The sequence below is a fragment of the Pecten maximus genome, chromosome 1 (genome assembly GCF_902652985.1).
Source record: "Pecten maximus chromosome 1, xPecMax1.1, whole genome shotgun sequence".
Classification (NCBI taxonomy): domain Eukaryota; kingdom Metazoa; phylum Mollusca; class Bivalvia; order Pectinida; family Pectinidae; genus Pecten; species Pecten maximus.
This window is the reverse complement of record NC_047015.1, coordinates 21,508,266-21,532,853: the sequence shown is the minus strand read 5'-3', so window position 1 is coordinate 21,532,853 and position 24,588 is coordinate 21,508,266. Positions and strand designations below refer to the sequence as shown.

The 24,588-nt window shown below is 35.3% G+C and overlaps 2 protein-coding genes and 1 long non-coding RNA gene across 3 annotated transcripts in view; 2 read left to right on the top strand and 1 right to left on the bottom strand.

Moving 5' to 3' along the window:
• LOC117334068 (transient receptor potential cation channel subfamily M member 1-like) overlaps positions 1-6,649 on the top strand; it is a 38,471-nt gene extending 31,822 nt beyond the window's left edge. Inside the window, exons 21-24 of the mRNA XM_033893546.1 lie at positions 601-763; positions 1,336-1,511; positions 1,840-1,905; positions 2,464-6,649. Of these exons, the coding sequence (XP_033749437.1) occupies positions 601-763; positions 1,336-1,511; positions 1,840-1,905; positions 2,464-2,495 (437 nt within the window). The 3' untranslated portion in view covers positions 2,496-6,649. The remainder of the gene's footprint in view (positions 1-600; positions 764-1,335; positions 1,512-1,839; positions 1,906-2,463) is intronic.
• A 4,825-nt stretch (positions 6,650-11,474) lies between these two features.
• LOC117327586 lies at positions 11,475-12,802 on the bottom strand. The gene is made up of 2 exons (XR_004532688.1): positions 12,542-12,802; positions 11,475-12,188 (listed from the first exon to the last, which is right to left on the bottom strand). It is a non-coding gene; the product is annotated as an uncharacterized LOC117327586 (long non-coding RNA).
• Positions 12,803-22,006: 9,204 nt separating this feature from the next.
• The window catches only part of LOC117333981 (transient receptor potential cation channel subfamily M member 6-like), a 29,869-nt gene continuing 27,287 nt past the window's right edge, over positions 22,007-24,588 (top strand). Inside the window, exons 1-3 of the mRNA XM_033893435.1 lie at positions 22,007-22,162; positions 22,745-22,965; positions 24,195-24,381. Coding sequence (XP_033749326.1) covers positions 22,033-22,162; positions 22,745-22,965; positions 24,195-24,381 — 538 coding nt within the window. The 5' untranslated portion in view covers positions 22,007-22,032. The remainder of the gene's footprint in view (positions 22,163-22,744; positions 22,966-24,194; positions 24,382-24,588) is intronic.

The window sequence follows — 24,588 nt, the reverse complement described above, 5'->3', positions numbered from 1 at the left end:
CAGTGATAATCCAGGGTAATTTTGAGGCAGTGTCTGCTTGCTTGCAGAAGTAGGCGACTTCTCTACTGAACAACATACGATAAGTCCGTCGCACATGCTATACAGAGCAACTAGGGTAAAGAGTCTTATCCAAGGACCCAACAACAAGGGTACTGACCGGTCCTTTCTCCATGTAAAAAAAACAAAACAAAACCAACCGCTGCGAGTATTGAGCGTCGGACAAAGCACCTTGAACCTTCACCTGAGGTTACAAAGCCAGCGTTCTATCAGACTGAGATATTACCACCCCCTCCATCCTTAATGACACAATAATGTTGTCTGACACCCATATTCAGCTCAAAAATCAAGAACGTAGAGAGGGGAGACATAATCAAAGAAGGCACCAGTTCGAAATGTATGCATTTCTCAAAGCCCTTGGGAAGCTTGTAGTTTCCTTTGTCCAGTGTGCTGTTCCTTTTGTATATTCGTTTCTGGAAACATTGATGTTTGTGTTAGAGGGGTCTACGAGTGTATTAACTGGTTTTATAACTCAATTAAGATATTTCGAGGAATTAACGGCTTCAAACGTTATAAGAAAATCATTGCACACGTTTAATTCAGGTAACGACTCCACGGATAATTGCAGCTACAATCAAACCGTGTACATGAATGACCCGGATATCGTGAGGTGTCCTGAAAAAGACTGGATGGTTTCCCTTATGTCTGGATTCTTCGTCCTGATATTGAACCTGTTACTGGTGAATCTAATCATTGCTATGTTTAGGTGAGTTTCAACATTGATATTATAAAGGTTACATATTTCTAAAATAATTAAAACTGACTTTCGTTTAGTAAAATGTTCAACGTGCACTAGTGACTTAGAATATATTAATCATGAAATGAAAGATGTCCTTTTTAAATATGTCATGTATGATATTTGTACATCGATATCAAATACTCATTCAACAATAAGATAATTGGCTAATTAAATGATTTATTTAACAAAATCATTTGAAGTAATCATGTGAATGCTGATATAAAAAAAAACCTCTATCGTTGTTCTCATTATGAGGTAATATCTTGCTTATAGTTAATCATTTCACTGCTGTACTATATTAGATTGATATTGATAGAATAACTGATGTTGACTATCAACATTTGGAGAGTGTCAAAGTATGATCTTAATATTACGCTCTGCTTAATAATGGAATCGTCTCCTCCAGAATGATATACACTTTCTACGTCCTAGATTTGATATGATCTTAATATCATATTACAAATGAATAACCTTGCTCTTTACAATGGTATACACTATCTATGTCCTAGATAAATTATATATATGTGTTTATTCAACAGTTTCCGATTCGAAGAAATAAACAAAAACTCGGACCAGTTTTGGCGTTTTCACAGAAGCCAAGTGATTTTGGAATTCCGAAGGAGAATTCCTGTACCTTTAAACTTGTTGCTTCGACCGATTGCGATTCTGTGGTTTTGTATAACAAAAAGCGAACGCGAGCAGCAGAATGAAGCAGGTATATGCTGAAGGGATACTAAACTTGTCAAAATCTGTGGCACTTAAAGTGATCCGAATTACCGAATATTGATCTACATTATATTGATAAGGTTTCTATTGATTTGGCAATTTGATATTAAATTTAGTCTTACCAAAGTCAATATAAAGGGTACAGCACGAAATCACGTGTAATATATGTACATTGTACACTATAATAAGTTTGTAACGAAGAACCTTTTGATCTGAATGGAGGGTATGTTACTTGTTTCGACCAAACTCGAGACACCCCTCCTTTCCTTCTCTCCGAAAATGGCAATGTATTGATGTTTGTTTCTTTTTCATACTAGATGTGGAAGCCAGAGCTAAACTAGACAAAAAACAGCAAATATTGGCACGTCGATGGGTATTATCAGGTAAGTGAAATATGCGTCCTTGTTTACCTTGCCTTTCGCACACAAAGGAAATGTTTGTCTTCACAAAACCCTACAGAAAGTAAACGTGATCATGTAAGCATCCCCAACAGCCTCGCGAAGACGTAGAGACAATTCACTACGACCTGTCTTAATTTTGAATGCAATAACTATGTTATTACTTTATTACATAATTTGTCTGGGTATGTAATCATGAAAAAAAGTAATTATTATGGCGTACATTTTAATATTATAACCAATACTGAACACACTAATCGAAACCATGACCTAAATGTGTTTGTGTATTTGTAATTAAAGACAAATCATACTCCCAATTGATATCACTGAGAAGCTGATATGATCAAGGACATGAAATATACGTTGTATGTGTTATTGTGGAGGTTTATTAACGTGAACAAATTATTTTTGCTTACAAAACCATTAAATGGTTATTGTTCTCACAATCGTCGCCTTCATAAAGTCTGCAATAACTTAAAAGTAATTCAATATTTTCAGCATAATATTTATTTTTGTGTTTCTGCTCTTCACTTTCATAAACAGAAAGCGACGCTCAGATGTTCTTTGACAAATAATGAGAATAGGAAGATTGATTCCATACTTGAAAATTCAAACGTATATGATGGGCCAACAGTACAGGAACAGAAAGGACGAAGCGCAACATATGGTCACATATAGTCCGAAAAAATAAAGACTGATGTATTCATCGACATTGGTTCACAGACCAGTGAATCAATCGAGAAAGAGAGACTTTCAGAAAAATAGAAATGTTTAAAATATATTATGTGCGTATAAAAAAAATAGTGTGCGGTTTTACATTTTTTAATTTTAATTTTGATTTTTTTTTTAATTCATTGTTCTGATCAAATTATCGAGAGGGTAGACATATTGTTCTATGGTGTGTTAATATAGACGTCGTATATGAAACCTTTATATCGCCATCAACCTGCTCTACTACAACTACCTTTTCTATACAATGTAATCTTTCATAATACCTGTTAACTAAATACGTTGCAAAGCTAAATATGATCAACTTTGAATAATAAAAAAAAAAGAGAAAACGTTTTTGGTCATTTGACACAATCGCATAAGCTCGTAGGATACTTCACTACTTTTTTCAGATTACCCCCCTTAGTCAAGCGTGGATTGTGATTTATCCTTCTCAAAGGAGATAAAAATTAACCTATTTATATATGTATTTTGGACTATCATCCGGACTTCGTGTGAGAGCAACCACATGTATGTTTATGTGTAGATTTAAGTGTGTTACTTTTGTTGATATACTTGCGTACATTTTGTAAATTTAGGTTATTATACAAGTAATGTGTAGAGCATAACAGGTTTCCTGTTGCTTAGTACCCTATATAGTGTTGTTTAATTATTCACTGTTCAACAGTTAGAATGATGGTAGCTGGTCACAAACCAGATTCTCAAATTTCCACCATCTTGTACATTTTACAAGTTTACTTATACTACTTTAATTATATTTGATAAACAATACACTTTCACCGTATTTACATTCTAATATCAGAGTTATGTCTGTTTTGTATTATCACTATTCAGATACTCTCGGATGGAAAATAAAACCTTTGTATGTCCGGTGTATTGTTATATAAAATGTGTGGCCATCTAGTTAACGATAATCAAATAAAATTTTGCTTGTCCGCTGTATTATCTCTTCAGATAAGTGTCCGTCTATTGTATAGTCAAATAAGAATGACGTTCGTTCGGATCAAAACTATTCTATTTATTGTATAAACATGTTTCAGTCACATGTATGATAAAATAAAGTTGTATCCGTCCTTGTTACCTGATTATTGATATACAAATTCTGACCGTCTAATGTAATATCAATAATACTTTGTCATTTCACTGGTACCTGTACAATGATCTCAAAGCTCTGAACGTCTTATGTGTTATCAAAAATAGTCTGTGCGTCCAATGTTACCTACATAATGTTATAAAGATTCTGACCGTCCAATGTTACCTACATAGTGATATAAAGATTCTGACCGTCCAATGTTACCTACATAGTGATATAAAGATTCTGACCGTCCAATGTTACCTACATAGTGATATAAAGATTCTGACCGTCCAGTGTTACCTACATAGTGATATAAAGATTCTGACCGTCCAATGTTACCTACATAGTGATATAAAGATTCTGACCGTCCAATGTTACCTACATAGTGATATAAAGATTCTGACCGTCCAATGTTACCTACATAGTGATATAAAGATTCTGACCGTCCAATGTTACCTACATAGTGATATAAAGATTCTGACCGTCCAATGTTACCTACATATAGTGATATAAAGATTCTGACCGTCCAATGTTACCTACATAGTGATATAAAGATTCTGACCGTCCAATGTTACCTACATAGTGATATAAAGATTCTGACCGTCCAATGTCTGATCAAAATAGTGTGTACGTCCGTGCAATATATGATTACAAATAGTTTGTCCTTTCACTGTTACCTGTATAATGATATAAAAAGTATGTCTGTCTAATGTAGGATCAAGTAGGATTTTTGTCTGACCAGTGCACTTTTAGTACAGGTATAACTATCATGGCCTATGTCACGAAGCTTTTTCTTTCGTGGTATGATTTTGTTTTCCTTTTAGGGTGCCAATGAAGATTCCAAAAATATTTCAACGTCTCAGTTTACACTCTCGTTAACGTCTGAGTTAAACACACTCGTTAACGTCTGAGTTAAATACTCGTTAACGTCGGAGTTAAACACTCTCGTTAACGTCTGAGTTTAACTCGTTAACGTCTGAGTTAAACACTCGTTAACGTCTTATTTTAACACTCGTTAATGCTGAGTTAAACACTCGATAACGTCTGAGTTAAATACTCGTTAACGTCTGAGTTAAACACTCTCGTTAACGTCTGAGTTAAACACTCTCGTTAACGTCTGAGTTATACACACTCGTTAACGTCCGAGTTTAACTCGTTAATGTCCGAGTTAAACAATCTCGTCAACGTCCGAGTTAAACACACTCGTTAACGTCTGAGTTAAAACACTCTCGTTAACGTCTGAGTTATACACACTCGTTAACGTCCGAGTTAAACACACTCGTACACGTCTGAGTTAAACACTCTCGTTAACGTCTGAGTAAAACTCGTTAACGTTTGCTGTATAAATTGTATTTAGACTGTGATTGTTTTACTTCATTTAATTTTAATTGGATGTTTTTTTATGATACTTTAATATTATCTTGATGACCATATAAAATGATTAACATGTATTCCTTTTACACTGATTGTTTTAAATCAATAATACAATCCACTGACGTTATGATTGCTTACATGTCGTGAATGTCGGTTTAAGCAGGGTATGTTTTACAATACTTAGTAATTCGATTTTGAAATGGTTTTACGCATTCGATTTACATTGTGTTTATGATTGTGAGCTTTGGACTGATCTAGGCGACTTACTTAGTTTTACGGGTTCTTGCGTCCTCACAGCCTTGGTGGTATGATGACGGGTGTCAAGGAGACATCAAGAGTGGAAACATGTTACACAACCCTATGCATTTTAGTATCCTTATATAAGGCAGACTAGGGGTATGGATATTTGCCAATCATAGATTTAAAAAAAACATGCAAATTAAAAGATTCTTAAAACTTCCTCGAATATTTCATCTGTGATAAGATTAATCGAAGTATTGCAGCATGATCTGATCACCACATCCAATTACATAACACCAACTAATTCATTACCGAGATCTGATCACCGCTACAAACTACATAATATATACAGCAACTAGTACTGAAATCCGATCACCACACCAAACTAAACGAAAGACACCAACAAATACAGTACCAAGGTATGATCACCGCACTAAACTACATAATATACATCAACTTATTCAGTACAGAGATCTAATCTACGAATAACGTTATCCTGTGATACATTACAAACCGATATCTAGATAATGACGTAATAATGTAATACATTACAGGCCGATATCTAGATAATGACGTAATCCTGTGATATATTACACTTGTATATTTAGCGAATGACGTAATTATGTGATACAGTACAACCCGATATCTAGAGAATGGTCTTATCCTTTATATTACATGCCGATATCTAAAGTATGACTTTATCATATAACACAATTGTATAATACATGTTGATATCTAGATAATGACGCAATCCTTAAATATATGTTAAATTCCGATATCTAACGAATGACGTAATTTTGTGATATTACAGGCCGATATCAACAGAATTACTAAATCCGATAATACAGTTGTATAATACATGCTAGATAATTACGTACTGCTGTGATATATAACTAATAACGTTATCCTGTGATATCTAGAGAATGTCGTGATCTTGTGATATATTACACTGACATATCTAACGAATGACGTAATTCTGTGACATAATACATTCATATATCTAGCTTATGACGTAATCCTGTGATCAACGTAAACCTGTGATACAGTATATTATATTTATAAATCTAAAGGATGATGTAATACTGTAATACATTACAGCCCTATGTCTAGAGAATGACGTAACCCTTTGATATAATATAGGCCGATATCTACAGAATGACATTATCATCTAATACATTTGTATATTACATTCTGATATCTAGAGAATGACGTAAGAGCAGTAAATTCAAATACTGTATGCTACATATTTGAAAAAGAATATCATGTGAATCTATAAATCTGTTTTCTAATAAAATACATTTATAGTATCTGTTTCCGTTTTTATTGTATTTGTTTTGGTTTGGTACAGTGAATAATACCAAATTTTTAATGACCGTGTCCAAAAGTGATTGGGAGGGCGGATGTTAGGGTACTGCCATATGAGGACGTCTATTAATGAGATACCTACAGGTAACAGAACACGGAAAGACAGAGCAGACCGGAAATAAAGACTATAATTTTACTGGGCTGAGTGTCAGCATAATGTGACCGGAGGAAGTGTCAGTATTATTTGACAGGATGGACTGTCAGTATAATGTGACCGGGTACTATGTCAGCATAATGTGACTGGATGATGCGTCAGTATAATGTGACCGGGTACTATGTCAGTGTAATGTGACCGGTTGACGTGTCAGTACAATGTGACCAGTTGAAGTGTCAGTTTAATGTGACCGGTTGACGTGTCAGTACAATGTGACCAGTTGAAGTGTCAGTTTAATGTGACCGGTTGATGTGTCAATATAACGTGATCGGATGAGGTGTCAGTATAATGTGACCGGTTGAAGTGTCAGTATAATGTGACCGGGTACTATGTCAGTATAATGTGACCGGGTACTATGTCAGTATAATGTGACCGGTTGATGTGTCAATATAACGTGATCGGATGAGGTGTCAGTATAATGTGACCGGTTGAAGTGTCAGTATAATGTGACCGGGTACTATGTCAGTATAATGTGACCGGGTACTATGTCAGTGTAATGTGACCAGTTGATGTGCCAGTATCATGTGACCGGTTGACGTGTCAGTACAATGTGACCAGTTGAAGTGTCAGTTTAATGTGACCGGTTGATGTGTCAATATAACGTGATCGGATGAGGTGTCAGTATAATGTGACCGGTTGATGTGTCAGTACAATGTGACCGGGTACTATGTCAGTGCAATGTGACCGGTTGACGTGTCAGTACAATGTGACCAGTTGAAGTGTCAGTTTAATGTGACCGGTTGATGTGTCAATATAACGTGATCGGATGAGGTGTCAGTATAATGTGACCGGTTGAAGTGTCAGTATAATGTGACCGGGTACTATGGCAGTACAATGTGACCGGTTGATGTGTCAGTACAATGTGACCGGGTACTATGTCAGTGCAATGTGACCGGTTGATGTATCAGTATAATGTGGTCGGTTGATGTGTCAGTATAATGTGACCGGGTACTATGTCAGTACTGTATAATGTGACTGGGTGATGTGTTAGTATAAAGTTTTGCTATAGGTGTCCATTCCTTCTTTCATTGACGTTATTGGACAATCTAGTGTCCAGTTTGGTCAGGGAAAGCCTAAACATTGGCATGGGTGAATGAATATTCCGGCACGCGGACTGATTTTTTTTTTATAGAATATATTTTCATTTATTAAATCCCTGTTAAGATAAAAAAAAACCATTAAGTTCATAGTGCAAAGAGGTCGTTCTGTTTATAATTTATTTATTAAAAACAAACAATAAATACATTACAAAATGGTCAGAAGAACTGAATTTGGTAGAAGGTACAGTATGGTGGAAAAAAATAAACATAATCCCTTTCAAATCCACTATAGACTGTAAATTAAGATGGTTTCAATATAGAATAATACACAGGATTATAAGTACAAACAAATATCTACATATGATAAACCTAAAGGACTCTCCATTATGTACTTTTTGTAACCGTCATACAGAAACTATAGTCCACATTTTTTGGGAATGCAGACTAGTAGCAATCTGGGAAGATTTCAAAGTATGGCTATATGATGATACTTTAACTAATTTACAATTACATGTTACGGATGTAATCTTGGGAAAGTTACATAAAGATCAAGAAGTCAAATATCTCAATACGTTAGTATTAATAGCAAAATTCCATATTTATAAACAAAAAATTAAAAATTGTCTCCCCTGTATTAATGGATTCATAAAAGAACTAGATTTGTATCTAAAAACAGAGGAGGTAATTTACAAAAACAACATGGAGTATGATAGTTTTGTGAAAAAATGGTCTATATAAGTGAATAATTTTTCAGATCTTCTTCACACATATCATAACATGTACTTAAAAGTAAGTCAAAAGTTTTTCTTTTTTTATACCTTTAAACACAATATATTAAAATGAGAGAAAGCGTGAGTGGAAGGTTGTTTGTTTGTTTGTCTCTGTATTAAAAAAAAACAAAAACCAATCCTTTTTTTTTCTTCTATTCATCACTTAATACGTATTATTGTACATCTTACTGCTGTAATGATATGTCTGTATTATTATACCATGTAATATAATGTACCTGTATGTATACTATATGTAAAAGGATGAATAAAAAAGATTTCAAAACTGTAAAAAAAAAAAAAAAAAAAAAAGTTCATAGTGCAGGTATAAACAAGCGATACGAGGCATGGCATAACGTATAAGGTACATCAAAGTAGACTTTTACTCACCTGTACCAAGAAAGGTTCATTATAAAGTAGGATGCAGGTTTCTCCGTTTCTTGTTCTCGTTTAGTGGCGGACTCTGTTAATGTTTATTTTCAAGCACGGTTAAATTTGTCCTTTTTGGTTTTTCAACAAAACATCAGTGTTTGCTCTGCATTATGAGAGCATTTAATGGGAGCCTTTTCTGGATGTTTTCTTGTGCCTCGACGAAAAAGATCGGTCAGGGTTTAGAAATATTTGATTTGCACTTATTCAATTTAATCAGAAAATTGGAATTTGCTTCGATGGTGCCCACATTTAAGAATTGGTGAATCATGCATGGAAACAAATATTTATTGATTACAAACTGATTATTTTGGAAATAAAAGTAAAAAATCAAATTATTTATTATCCAAAACGATATTAACTGGTTATACTATTCCAATATACAGGGTCTTTTAATGCATGCTCACTAATTTCCCGTTGACCAAAATGGGACAAGGCTTGAAATATGAGCTCGTGTTTCTAGCGGAGAGGTGGCTTGTTTGTTAATCACCAATGCCCGATTCTCAAGCCAGATTCTCAAATTTCCAACGTCTTATAAATTTTACTTTTTATACTTGTACTATTTTAATTATATTTGATAAAAACCCACCTTCACCGCATTCTTATATCAGAGTTATGTCTGTTTTGTATTATCTCTATTCAGATGCTATCGGATGGAAAATGCGAATTGTGTATGTCCGGTGTATTGCAATATAAGATGTGTGTCCATCTAGTTAACGATAATCAAATAAAATTGTGTTTGTCCGCTGTATGATCACTTCAGATTAGTGTTCGTCTATTGTATGGTAAAATGAGAATGACGTTCGTCCGGATCAAAACTATTTTATCTGTTTTAAAATTATTTTAAAACGTTTCAGTTATATTGAAGATGACATAATGCTCATGTCCCGCTTATGACGAGGCATGATAATTTTGTCTCTACTGTATATGCTCATAAAATAACAAAATCAATATATGATCAGGTTCTATTCGTCCTTGTTACCTGCAGTATAATGATTAAAAGCTCTGACCGTCTAATGTATTACAAATTGTATCAAAAATAGTTTTTCCTTCCATTGTTATCTATTAAAAGTTCTGACCGTCCAATGTCTGATCAAAATAGTGTGTCCGTCCAATGTTATCTACACATTAATAAAACAAATTCCGTCCGTGCACACACACTGTTACTTATGTAATCCTTTAACAATTATGTCCGTCTAATGTAGGATCAAGCAGGGTTTTTGTCTGACCAGTGCACTTTTAGTACAGGTATAACTATCATGGCCTATGTCACGAAGCTTTTTATTTCTTGGTATGTATGTGTTATCTTTTTTAGGGTGTCAGTCAAGATTCAAAGAATATTTCAACGTCCTAGCCTGTAATCATTGATTTCGGAATGGTTTTACCGGTTTGATTTAAAATTGTGTTTCATGATTGTGAACTTGGGACTGATCTAGGCGACTTACTTAGTTTTACGGGTTTTCGCATCCTACAGCCTTGGTGGTATGACGATGGATGTCCAAGAGACATCAAGAATAAAAACACAATCCTATACTTTTTAGTATTCTTACATAAGGCAGACTAAGGGTATGGATATCTGCCAATCATAGCTTCTATCTCAATGTTAAAAAAGCAAATATTGTCATAACATTTGTCCTCTTAAAAAAAAAGACCAGAAGTTTGCTATCAAACGATCTCGACCCATTGTCTCTGTTTGTGTGGCTATGGTGTGTACCAGGCAAAGCTTGAGCTAATGAACTGTTACAACGACTGAATGTTAAAATTGATGGACAGAAGAAAAACCAAAGCAACTCACTGACTGAAACTTATGTCGAACATTGCAACTGTATGAATTATCAACTATCGCTTCGACCCAGACGACATCCTTATCGACAGATGGGTACGTCGAACCGTCTCAGGATCGCGGACAAAGAAGATCGCATTGGCGATAAATCAGTCCATGCCCTACGTGTGGACTATTTGTTTCTGATAGTATGTAACAGGCTCTGACACCATTGTTCCACCATCTACACACGCGGTAAACTAAAACAACACGTGCCTAGCACCACGATTGAGTACATTATGCCAACGGTTAAAAAGATAAGCTGACTGAAAGCTGATGACGAAATCCGAGAACACAAAATACTTTAAATCTGATCAACTTAAAGGAATGTACTGAATCATACAGGTAAGCGCAAGTTTTTACCCCAGGAGTTTGAAACCCAAATTTCCCCCAAAACAACAAATTTGGGTGTTAACTACTTATACTTATATTCTGGGTTGTCTATATGTCGGTAGTAAACCAAATTGTATTCATGAGACTATATACTACTGTCACGAACCCGAGGGCCAATACCTTTACAGACCTGGAAGCTACCAACAGATAACTAAAAGCAAATATGTAAACTTAACAATTTATTTACACAAGAACAAATAATGACATAACATACAATATAAGTACTACCTATCACAACAAATAACCCTAATTCTCATCATACTACGGGATCCCTCACACACTCGACACTTCATAATACATATAGGACTAGGATAATTTTCTCATACTCAAAAATCTATCCAGAGTATATTCAAATACCAAATATCACCGAAATATCCTATACCACTGGATGTTTCTCTCCAAATTAATCACTTAGTTATTACTGTGAATGTTAATTGATAATACAGTTAATCCTAGATGATCCAAGTACTTTAACCAGTACAAACACTACAAAGACAATAATCAGCTGATAATGTAAACATAGAAACAGTTCGGCAACACCATCACTTCCGGTACACTTGTACACACATACTGTTCATAGTTCGGCACTAACATTACTGTACATGTAACAGAGTTCTACTGGGTTGTCACGATCCTGTGCTCTCCACAACACCTGTCTTGGGCCGTATCGTGTTTGGTATGCAACGACGATCATCCCGAAGCTGGAATTAGCTGTCCTAGGAAAAGCCGTGGGTCATACAAACGGGCGACGAGGACATCACATGTGGGCACTCCTCCGGAACACTACCTGTCGCCGGACGGAAACATGGCACCCATATCCAGGCGTCCGGGCTACTCACTCAGCCCGAGCCCATACTGTAGTCTGGTCATATCAATTGAACTATATAAAACAAACAATAACATTTCTCACTACTGTGCCGTGACCAAACAATACCGCAGTTCGGCAAAATCTGCAATCAATACCGTAACTTACTTTTACAACTTATATTACAAAAATAACTTCTAACCTATCTTGTCTAGCTATATAAACAGTTTCTAGAGCTAACATTTATTCCTATTGCCACACAGTGGTCATTATATTACTTCAAAACACAATTCCATAGATTTCCTCACGTGAATTTTACACCGCTGTTTCACCAAGTCATGTTATGTAAAAATACACAAAAATATGGACTTGACAGCTTATACAATTAATACCAATGGAAAATACAAGTTTTACAGGTTTGGACTCACCCCTGGGAACGTCCTGAACTCCCTTTTATCTCATCATAATGCGTATTTTCTATGGCCCAAAATGTGGCCGTCCGTCCCTCGCCATTTTCTCCATGTGCTTCACCCAACCCAGAGCAAGGCGTGCTCCGATTGGTTGACACTCTGAGCATAGGCCAATCAGAACTGAGTAAACAGGCCATGCTGTATTATAGTTAAACCCCATAAAATACCGTAATATCTCTTGTAATACATCTATTCCACACTCAGTCTAGGCTCAATACTGAATTACCGTAAATAACCTATCACTAAAAAAATTACCCCTTCAGTTTTACAATCACAAACCAAAGAAGTCACATAGTATACATATACAAATGTCACGACTTCGTGACAACTACAAATTACACTGATTCCGGATTCGTCAGTGTAGGAATACAGTTCCAGGTGTTGTAGGTTAAACAATGCCACCAGTTACGTTTGGCCTAGTGAGCTTTCGGATGCCAGCATTTATTTACAGAAGCCTCAACGTCACAAGTTATGAGAGTATGATTTTATAATCATAAAACAAATGTAGTCAACACGAAATTACTATAAGCGTCATTCTTGATCTATACGAAATTATCAAATTGTCAATGTCGTCACACTAACAGGGGCTCGTTTACGAATTTTCAAAAATGCAAGATACGACAACATTAAAAGTCAAGTAGCTATAATAAAAAGATAATAAACAAGAAATATCTTTAAAAAAGATAAACGGCATAGTTTTAATGCTGGTGGTTATAATGTAAAACTACTGGTGAAATAAGTTAACGAACTACATTGTAATTAATAAATGCACAGTTTCAGCACGGATAACAAAATTGTATCAGTTTGAATCATTTTTGGTGATAATAAGACTGCAAATGTGTCATTTGAATAGATGCATCCACTTATTCAGCTTGCATTCAATTTAAAAGGGACATCACGGTAAAAACGTTGCAATTTTCACCTGAATGTACGCGTTTTGTTCCTTTCCAGTTATGTTTCTGTGCTGTCCCAATGTTCACAGTCAATCCCCATGTCCAGCTTGACCACTCGATTTAGTTGGGAATCCCCCTTTAAAATTTAGCGCGGAAATTATTTTTAAATCATTACGTGACTGTTTTGAAATCGTGGCAACACAAACACACGATAGTTTACAAGGCGATATATATATTCCATCTGTGTTAGTTGGATAACGATATTATACAGTGGTTTAAATGTTAAATAACACGTTCTGTATATATTACGGCACACATATTTATGTGTAAATAAGTGTAAACATTGTTCATATAGTATAGTGACAGTAGCGATGTACTGGTACAAACTGTATAAATATTACCGAGTTTGTGGAACTATTACAGAGTTTGTGGAAATCTTATCGAGTTTGTGTAAATATTACCGAGATTGTCATGACCTACTATCAAACAATCAAGCAGAATACGAGCGGCGTCCGTATTACTGCTGTTTTCATGTTTGAACTGTTACAGTCTATTGTACTGCTTCCCAAGTTTAATTCTAGGATTGTGTTTGATCCATTTTCCTATTATTCTCTTCATTGCGGAAGCTGTTATCGTTTTCAACCGCAGTCGATTCACATTGGAAGCCATTTTTGTTTCCATGTGTTTTAGTTTGTTTTGCGCATGCGTTTATGGTATATGTCACAAAATTTTTGCATATTCAGATTGTTTGATAACCTTTTAATAATTGATAATTGATGTTTTTATGTACATAGGCCTACATCATCGAATTCGAATGGTTATTGTTCAGAAAGTTATTTTTTAAAAGATATACCCAATAATATGATAAAAAATACAAAATAAATATTGGTTTACCGTGAGGTCCCTTAAACTTTGTTTCGTTTTTAACTGTATATCTGCATTTTGCATTGACCGCTACATTGACCAATCACATACTTCATCTTGACCAGAACGCCACCTGTCGCGTCATATCCGGGGCCAAAACAAAATTAGACGGCTATGCTGAAAATGTTTCCGGTTGTGTATGTATATTGGGTTTTAGTTTTGTGGCTACCCACTGATGTCAACGGCCTACCTTACAAAATCGAGCCCCTGTGAAGTTGAAAATCGTCTGCTAAGTTCAAGTTAGCGACACTGATGTCACCGGTTGGAAATATCCTTGGAATCGTTTTCACCTACTGTCATTTTCATTTAGAATTTAGGAACTGATATTCTTATGAAAAAAATATAATTCCAGTCGATAGAAACATAAGTGTTTTCGAGGAATCGAATCTGTCCTACGCAACGCCCGTTCAACGCCGCATCACCGTAACCGTATATCAATGCGCAGAAAAACGGTTTCGATTTTAAACAGTCAGAAAATATACAAATGTTAACAATTTGACGATAACTAACAGGCGACATTCTATTTATCTGTCACCTAAATTGTATTCATATCGACTGTATACTACCATTTGGCAACAGTTCAATGCTTAAACCTTTGCGTAGGGACAGATCGTTGGTATATTGGTTAATGTGACTTGGAACGTGTAGACGATTGTTGTTAAGAAAGATTTCTTGTTCGATGTTCCAATACCATACAATGCCATGTACTCTCACTTTTCCATATTACGCATTTAATTGATAGTTTTTCTGAGAAGTGATTATGATTAACAAAGGTAGTTTACAGTATTCACTCGCTTTTGCTGAATGATAAGGTCAAAAGCGGTTATTTACTTTGTCATCTGCTTGATTGAATTAAATTGTTTTGGATACCAATTGCTTCAATTTCAAAATCATTATACTGTTTAATTATACATCTAGAAATAAATTGTTATAGTGGGATGGAGATCCAGGTGTATAGTGGGATACTGGGTATTGAAACTATTAATGATTCATTCATGTTTACCATGGGTTGACGGGCTGTTAATTGGAGAATACCGGGTCCTGTCAGATATTGATATGGCCTAACAATATATAATCCGCTAGCATTTACAAATAAATGGTTAAAATTGGGAAAATTGATCAGAAGGTTACGAGAATTTATATGAGAAAATAAGGGAGAATTTATGTGTGAAAGTCAGGAGAATTCATAGGGGAAAGTAGGCAGAATTTATATGGAAATGTAGGGAGAATTTATGTGTGAAAGTCAGGAGAATTCATAGGGGAAAGTAGGCAGAATTTATATGGAAATGTAGGGAGAACTGATATGGAAAAGTAGGCAGAATTTATATGAAAAAGTAGGGAGAATTTATATGGAAAAGTAGGGGGATTTTATATGGAAAAGTAGGGAGAATTTATACATTAAAGACCCTAGTCATACCTAGTGATACTTTAAAAACCAGGATGATTAATAAATGATTATATAATGGTAGGAATTCTTCTTGTATTTTTTTAACATATGAGTATCAGTAGCTGATGAATTCAGCAAAATGACGTCGGGAATATTGTCATATAAGTCTTCAATCAGTTTACATATACATGTATCTTGTCGGGAGTGTTCACAACAGTAATCTGATCAACGCCGTTATTGGTAAACGGTTTATATGTGTATATTTTCTTTATGGTCTATGGGTTATAGGTGTGGTTGTTTAGCAATTACCTGTGTAAATCATGTGTATGCTTGATTTGTAGATATGCATATAAACATACATCTTCGCTAGCCAAGGCTTCTGATTACGTTACACTACACGAACTGACGCCTATATCCGCCAAGGGTTCGTGTAGTGAAACGTAATCAGAAGCCTTGGCTAGCGAAGATGATAAACACACGATTTTACAGGCGTATTGAGAATAGTGGCTTTTTATGACGACTGTATATATCTAAATACTCTTTCATATCTAATTTGAAGTTAACTGTTGTTGTCATATTATTTCCATTGAATATATTTGTTTGCATTGCTTCTATCACTGTTATGTTGAAAGTACTAGATGGTTGTCTATTTGTTTATAACTGCCAACGTTCAAAAGCTTGACAAGTGTTTTGGGTGGGAGAGGATAGGAATGGATAGGGGAGCGGAGTTACAAATAAATCACATCTTAGCAATATACAGCGAATGAGCTCGTAACGAAAGAGCAAACTTGCAAGGGACGAAAAGACGGGACAAACTATTGGGACACCGAGCTCCCTGCATTTTCTGGGCATACTGCCTATGTAGAGTGACTGGTTTAGTCGCTATCTGTTTCTCATTTCAACTGTTTTCCAATAACTGAGACGTGAAACGATTTAGATACTGTTTTTGAATAGTTTATCATGTAATATTTACAATGTTCTTTTGTTGTAGTTACCTGTAAAACACATTGTTGCCCATATGTCTGTGTTGTATATTTTAGAGTCATAAAGTTATCTTCCTTACGACTTCAACAATGATCATGTCAGAATATAGGGCCAACTATCACTGCGCCATTGAAACGTTCTCTTTAAAAACGCCGATGTGGACGGAGTCAGGATTAGTTAGTGTTTAATGACACATCATAATTTATTTTCCAGTGGTAGAATTATCATACTCACTGTACATACACGCTAAAACAAAGAGACAAGTCAGTACTGCAGGGAAAAGGTACTTTATCATAAATTTTTCAGGATAAAAGAATTCCATCTATAATTATGTTTCATTTTTCATATCTATAAAAAATCTTTTAGTACTTGAGCCTGTGGAGAATATAGAGTCCCTTGTTCGATACAGACTGATTCGACTAGTTCCGACTAGTTTTAAACTTGAATAGACCATACATGACAGGTGGTTTTGTTTAAATCACTCCTTTAGTTTAAATAATCAGTTTATATTGACATAAGATTTTTTCAGAACGATACAAATATTGTACGGGTCTAACTAAAAGAGGTGGTACACTGTCAGTCAGGTATTATACGTGACAGGATAACAAAGGCATACCGAGTTCAGAACTAATAAGAGAATCGTACACTGGCCGTCTAGTTTGGAAGAGATATCTGATCGGATAGTCAAACCCTAGCCGTCAAGTTTGGAGGATTCCCGTAATAGGGAATATGACCCTGACCGTCTTATTTGGAGGAGATATCTGATCAGATAATCAAACCCTAGCTGTCTAAGTTTTGATGAGACATTTAATCGGAGTAATAATAATAATAAAAAACCTCTCTAATTAACATGTGGAAGTAGTCTAAAATGATAAGGATTTTAGAAATGGCGATGGAAAATAAGACATTTGTGCACGAGACAAAAGTTGCATCTACAAACATTCTTTGTCATCTGATTATTTAGATACAACGTTTGTTATTGTATATACCTTGTCACTGCTTATATTCTGTAAGCCAATGTATTTATCAGTAGAATGGTTTATGGTTTATTTTGTTGAACGTCCTATTAAGAGCTAAGGTCATTTAAGGACGGCCTCCCGTGCGTGCGAAATGTATGCGTGTAGCGAGTGCTAAAATCGTTTTAATTTAATTCCAAAATATTTAATTAACCATACATATGTAATACATACAAATATTTATGCATGCAAATACAGCATTGTTAAAAGAATCAGACAACAGGCTCAGCCAGAAAAACTTCAGGACCACCGTCCACTCTTTATGTAAACGTATTCTCTATAACCAAGAGGCTCAGATATCTAATATTGAGCCCTGTAGCACGCCGGGGTGAAAAGCTGCCATGCTTGTTTAATGCTACATTCACGGTCACAGGGGTAAAATAGACTAAATTATTTTAATGACTTCCCTCGACAACCAAGATACCTAGCTATCCGATATTTGGTCCGTACCATGCTGGGGTTCAGGACTACCACGTTTATTCTCATGAATGTTCTTGAATACATTCAAGGTCACTGGAATCCATTGAGGTAAATCCAAGTACATACTCATTACCCGCCGTCTGATTTCTGAACTACGTATGTGGTTGTTCAGTAGCGTCTTCCGAGAAAACAAACCGGAAATACCCGTTTTCAATCTGAGTGTGACTACTATACACGATATCTCAGTGGTACACAAACGTGCATAGACTTGTTGTGATTTATGGACTAAAGCTTTGATTTTGCATAACATGCAAACGTTTGCAAAGTCTTCTAAGAATCATGTGACCGTCAGAATGTAGTTAAGCAGAAAACATAGCTGAACAGGTATATATCATGTGTTACTAACAAAACCACGCGACTGTACAGCATGTACGTCGACTGCACTTCTATCGAATATATACAAGAATGAATGAACTACCACAAATCCTGAAGTATTCACTCTGTACTTAAAGAAAGAACATTGATTAGAAATACATTGTAAGTACATATACTTTGTTAATGTCTGTATCAGTATTAATACATTTCTGGTTATATAACATTGACTTGTTTCTTTCAATCAAGATCTGCTTTTTTCGGATAATTTTACAGGCGTATTGTACGATGGCCGATATCGGACGGGCAAAACAGTGTTACTAGTAGTACGTTTTTGTCAACGAAAAATGTACGTACATATTGTGTGTCAAAAATATCTACTGCTATAGTAGTAGATAAATTTGTACACAAAATATGTACGTACAAATTTTGTGTCAAAAATGTGTTACTAGTAACAGGTTTTTGACACAGGATTTGTACGTACACTTTTTGTGTACAAATTTATCTACTACTAGCAGTAGATATTTTTGACACACAATATGTACGTACATTTTTCGTTGACAAAAACGTACTACTAGTAACACTGTTTTGTCCGTCCGATATCGGCCATCGTAGTATTGAGAATAGTGGCTTTTTATGACGACTGTATACATCTAAATACTTTTTCATATCTAATTTGAAGTTAACTGTTGATGTCATATTATTTCCATTGGATATATTTGTTTGCATTGCTTCTATCACTGTTATGTTGAAGGTACTAGATGGTTGTCTATTTGTTTATAACTGCCAACGTTCAAAAGCTTGACAAGTGTTTTGGGTGGGAGAGGATAGGAATGGATAGGGGAGCGGAGTTACAAATAAATCACATCTTAGCAACATACAGCGAATGAGCTCGTAACGAAAGAGCAAACTTGCAAGGGACGAAAAGACGGGACAAACTATTGGGACATCGAGCTCCCTGCATTTTCTGGGAATACTGCCTATGTAGAGTGACTGGTTTAGTCGCTATCTGTTTCTCGTTTCTACTGTTTTCCAATAACTGAGACGTGAAACGATTTAGATATTGTTTTTGAATTGTTTATCATGTAATATTTACAATGTTCTTTTGTTGTAGTTACCTGTAAAACACATTGTTGTCCATATGTCTGTGTTGTATATTTTAGAGTCATAAAGTTATCTTCTTTACGACTTCAACAATGATCATGTCAGAATATAGGGCCAACTATCACTGCGCCATTGAAACGTTCTCTTTAAAAACGCCGATGTGGACGGAGTCAGGATTAGTTAGTGTCTAATGACACATCATAATTTATTTTCCAGTGGTAGAATTATCATACTCACTGTACATACACGCTAAAACAAAGAGACAAGTCAGTACTGCAGGGAAAAGGTACTTTATCTTAAATTTTTCAGGATAAAAGAATTCCATCTATAATTATGTTTCATTTTTCATATCTATAAAAAATCTTTTAGCACTTGAGCCTGTGGAGAATATAGAGTCCCTTGTTCGATACAGACTGATTCGACTAGTTCCGACTAGTTTTAAACTTGAATAGACCATACATGACAGGTGGTTTTGTTTAAATCACTCCTTAAGTTTAAATAATCAGTTTATATTGACATAAGATTTTTTCAGAACGATACAAATATTGTACGGGTCTAACTAAAAGAGGTGGTACACTGTCAGTCAGGTATTATACGTGACAGGATAACAAAGGCATACCGAGTTCAGAACTAATAAGAGAATCGTACACTGGCCGTCTAGTTTGGAAGAGATATCTGATCGGATAGTCAAACCCTAGCCGTCAAGTTTGGAGGATTCCCGTAATAGGGAATATGACCCTGACCGTCAAGTTTGGAGGATTCCCGTATTAGGGAATATGACCCTGACCGTCAAGTTTGGAGGATTCCCGTAATAGGGAATATGACCCTGACCGTCAAGTTTGGAGGATTCCCGTAATAGGGAATATGACCATGACCGTCTTATTTGGAGGAGATATCTGATCAGATAATCAAACCCTAGCTGTCTAAGTTTTGATGAGACATTTAATCGGAGTAATAATAATAATAAAAAACCTCTCTAATTAACATGTGGAAGTAGTCTAAAATGATAAGGATTTTAGAAATGGCGATGGAAAATAAGACATTTGTGCACGAGACAAAAGTTGCATCTACAAACATTCTTTGTCATCTGATTATTTAGATACAACGTTTGTTATTGTATATACCTTGTCACTGCTTATATTCTGTAAGCCAATGTATTTATCAGTAGAATGGTTTATGGTTTATTTTGTTGAACGTCCTATTAAGAGCTAAGGTCATTTAAGGACGGCCTCCCGTGCGTGCGAAATGTATGCGTGTAGCGAGTGCGTATGTGTGTTTTGGGAGGCTGCGGTATGTTCGTGTTAAGTCTCCTTGTGATAGGCCGGATCTTTTGCCGATTTAGAGTGCTACCTCACTGAAGTATACTGCCGAAGACACCCAGCAGCACACCCCACCCGGTCACATTATACTGACAACGGGCGAACCAGTCGTCCCACTCCTTATTTCCTGAGCGCTAAGCAGGAGGAGCAACTACCATTTTTAAAGACTCTGGTATGTCCCGACCAGGGGGACAGAACCCAAAGCCTTCCTCACAGGGGCGAACGCTCAAATAAAGGCCAAAAGTGAGGCATTGTCAAGGGAGACATTAGGAAGAAGAAAGTTGTTCAGAAAGAAGAGAAAAGATAAGATCCCAAGTTTAGTCGCCTCTTACGATCATGTAATGGGGGCAGCAGGTACAATTCATGCCCTACCTGCAGGGCTGTATCAGTAGAAAATGACGTTTGGATCCTAGGTAATCACTTACGACTGATTCGAATGCTTTAGGCTTCCCGTGATAACCAATATTGTATACATTCGTATCACAAATGCTGTTATGCATTGAACATTCTTATCATATCAGAAAAAATATTGAATGATTTCTACTCGGTTTTAAAAAGGGTTCAGAATGAACAAAGACCTTGCTTCCGTTGTCATTATTTGATATAGTGTATGCTATAAGAATAACAGGTATATAATAATATTGAATAAATATGGGACTTTCCTCTTAATGAAAGTGTGTTTCTTTGTTTCAGATTCAAGCTGTTTAATGGTCGAATAATTATTTCTAGTGTTATGTGAGGTTAGGAAATGTTGTATCCTTTAAAGGTTTATCACTGGCAGGCAATCAAATTGATTTTAATATGACATTATTGTAACCAGAGAATGATAAAATTATCAATATGATCGATATGCCAGCCTAAACTTTTTTGCATAAAAAATTCAATTTGAACTTTTAAATTTCATTTGCAGATTAAGATTTAAGCTATTATCAAAAGGAAGCTTTTCAATTAGATAATGTTGATAAAATATGTTTCTAACAAATATGTGAACATTTCAGAGTTTAATCAATCGGTGATATTTACTGTCGCCATGACGAGCGACAATCGGCCCCCAACCCTGGCTGCCTTTCTAGTGGGAGATTCTATAAGATTCATTCCAAATCCATGGCCAAGAGATAAGTTCAAGGAGGCCCTTGTCGACACTCTCGAGGCTTTTGGAGGTATTTTACAAGTCAATAAGACCATTTAATTTTATTGAAATTTTAAAAATGCATTACATATGTATCACGATTAAATGAAAAATTTACCTGGAATTATTTTATTTTGATCTATGTATTATAAAGTATTTACCTCGTTGCTACTTGCTAGTGTCCAAACATGATATGATGTCACTGGACCGTAATGTGTTTGTATAACACAGCCTACTATATACTTACACGTTTACACACTTTATAACGTGTCTTGATAGAGAAATATTCTAAATTTCAAATATGTTAATCAGATAAAAAGTAATGGATGGCAGCACATGTCTAAAAATCGGCAAGTTACATGTAAATCGACCTGTATACGAAGGATAATTACGTACAATATACATGAGCTGGTATTCAAAAAGCTGTTGAATACTTATGTCCACATTCTGTGATATTATTTCACATTAAAAAATGCCAAATGGTACCGAAAGAGCTGATTTCCATTACTATTTAACAAAGGATTTTTCAACAAATGTAAATTGTTAATTGCTATCTGGAAGAAAAAAGTATTTAAGTATTTTAGCATTTTTATATTCAATGACTTTCCATTAGAGCCCTGGGTGATATGCGAATGTACACAACATGGACAAGACTGGCTCACTGTCACTAAAATTGCCATGGAGTCCAGACGTGAATACATTACAATGGTATGCAGCAAACCAAGAAGTTCCAATCCAAATGGAGATACAAGGCCTCAAGACGTCCATTCTATTTTGTTGGAAAAGGCAAAAGCTGAAGACATCAATGAAACATTTTGCTTGATAGGAATCACAGTAAGGATGTACGAGGATGTATATAGCTGAACCAGCAGAATTGTCAAATATTGTCAATATTATCGAACACTTATTTCATGTTTGATCGGTTTATGCTTTATGCTTAATTTTCTAATTAAATCCCATTATATTTTATGCATACATATATTTATTCATATACTAGTTGTTACATCTAGGGGAGAACTTATATAGGCTATGTTGTTTGGTTCTTTTTTTTTCTTGAGTTAAAATTTGTTGAAATTGACACTGAAACCAGAAGGAACGGCGATATAAGGACAGGTCAGGTATCTATCGGAGCATCAACCAACAATCAGGATTAACTAAAGGGGTATGTCTAGGGGACATCCATCCAGGGTCAAATAAGGGCGGGTGTTATGGGGCTGCCATCAACAGACAGGATTATATGAGGACGGATTTCTAGTGGACATTAACATCCAAGGTCAAATGAGGATTGTGGTTAGGACATCCAGTGTCATATGAAGACGAGTGAATCATCAGCCATGATAAAAAAGGCGGGTATCTCGGGGACATCAACAGTTAGGGCTATATCGGGTGTCTAGGGGACATCAATATTCGTAATCATATAAAGTCGGCTGTTTTTAGACTTCCACAGGTAGGGTTATATGAGGACGGGCGTACAGGAATACATGGTTGCATTAAAGTAGAAGCCTTCAATGTCCTTAGACGTTATATATAGCAAAGATTCCTGTTTTAAAGATGACGATCACCTGCAGTGTGATACACATCATTTATTCATGTATTTTTAAAGATTGCTATAGAGACGATATTAGACAAACCAATTGGGAAGGCGCGGAGGTTGAAATTTGTCGGCCTTACAAAATGCAAGTAAATGTGAGAGGGGTATTTCTCACCGGTTACTATATGTTTGATGTTCGCTTTTATAGGAAATATATCAATGCATAACAAAAAAAAAAAAAAAATTTTATATTTAAAAAAGGGAAGTAAACTGTAAGTCTTTGAATATTACTCACATTCAGACTGATCTCATTGATCCCTATTATAACTACTATAAGTTGTGTAATTTAACATCATCACCGTAAATACAAGCATGGTGAATTCGATAAAAAACCAAAGACCGTTGAGAGTAGAGTAAGAGCATATTGTCATTGGAGTAAATGTAATTATATTCCATCACCCCAAACCTAGAAAATATACTAATATACAGCAACTTCCTGAATTAAATGTTCAATGTTTGTTTTATTGTATAGGAAGAAAAATGTCTGACTGTGTTGTCAAATGAAAGAGGCTTACCAGACCAGTTTAATCAGTTGTCTGATGAAGTGAAGAAGATAGGTTTTCATGGAGTACATGACACAATGTTGTTCTTAGAGGAGAAGATATCGAAAACAATGGTGACGTCACTGAAATTAAATGAAAACGCAGGCAGAGAATTTAGTAAGTATAAACGACCATGTCTGCGTAATTACAATAAGAATGGCTTTTCATTCCATATAACTACTTATATGAAGATATATTTGGATGGATGTATGGATGAATCGGAAATATAAACAAGTAATATACATGTACACGACTTTGTAACATAGAAACAAGCATAATGTTAATAGTTGAAATATGATCTATAAAATTTCCTTCCATATATTT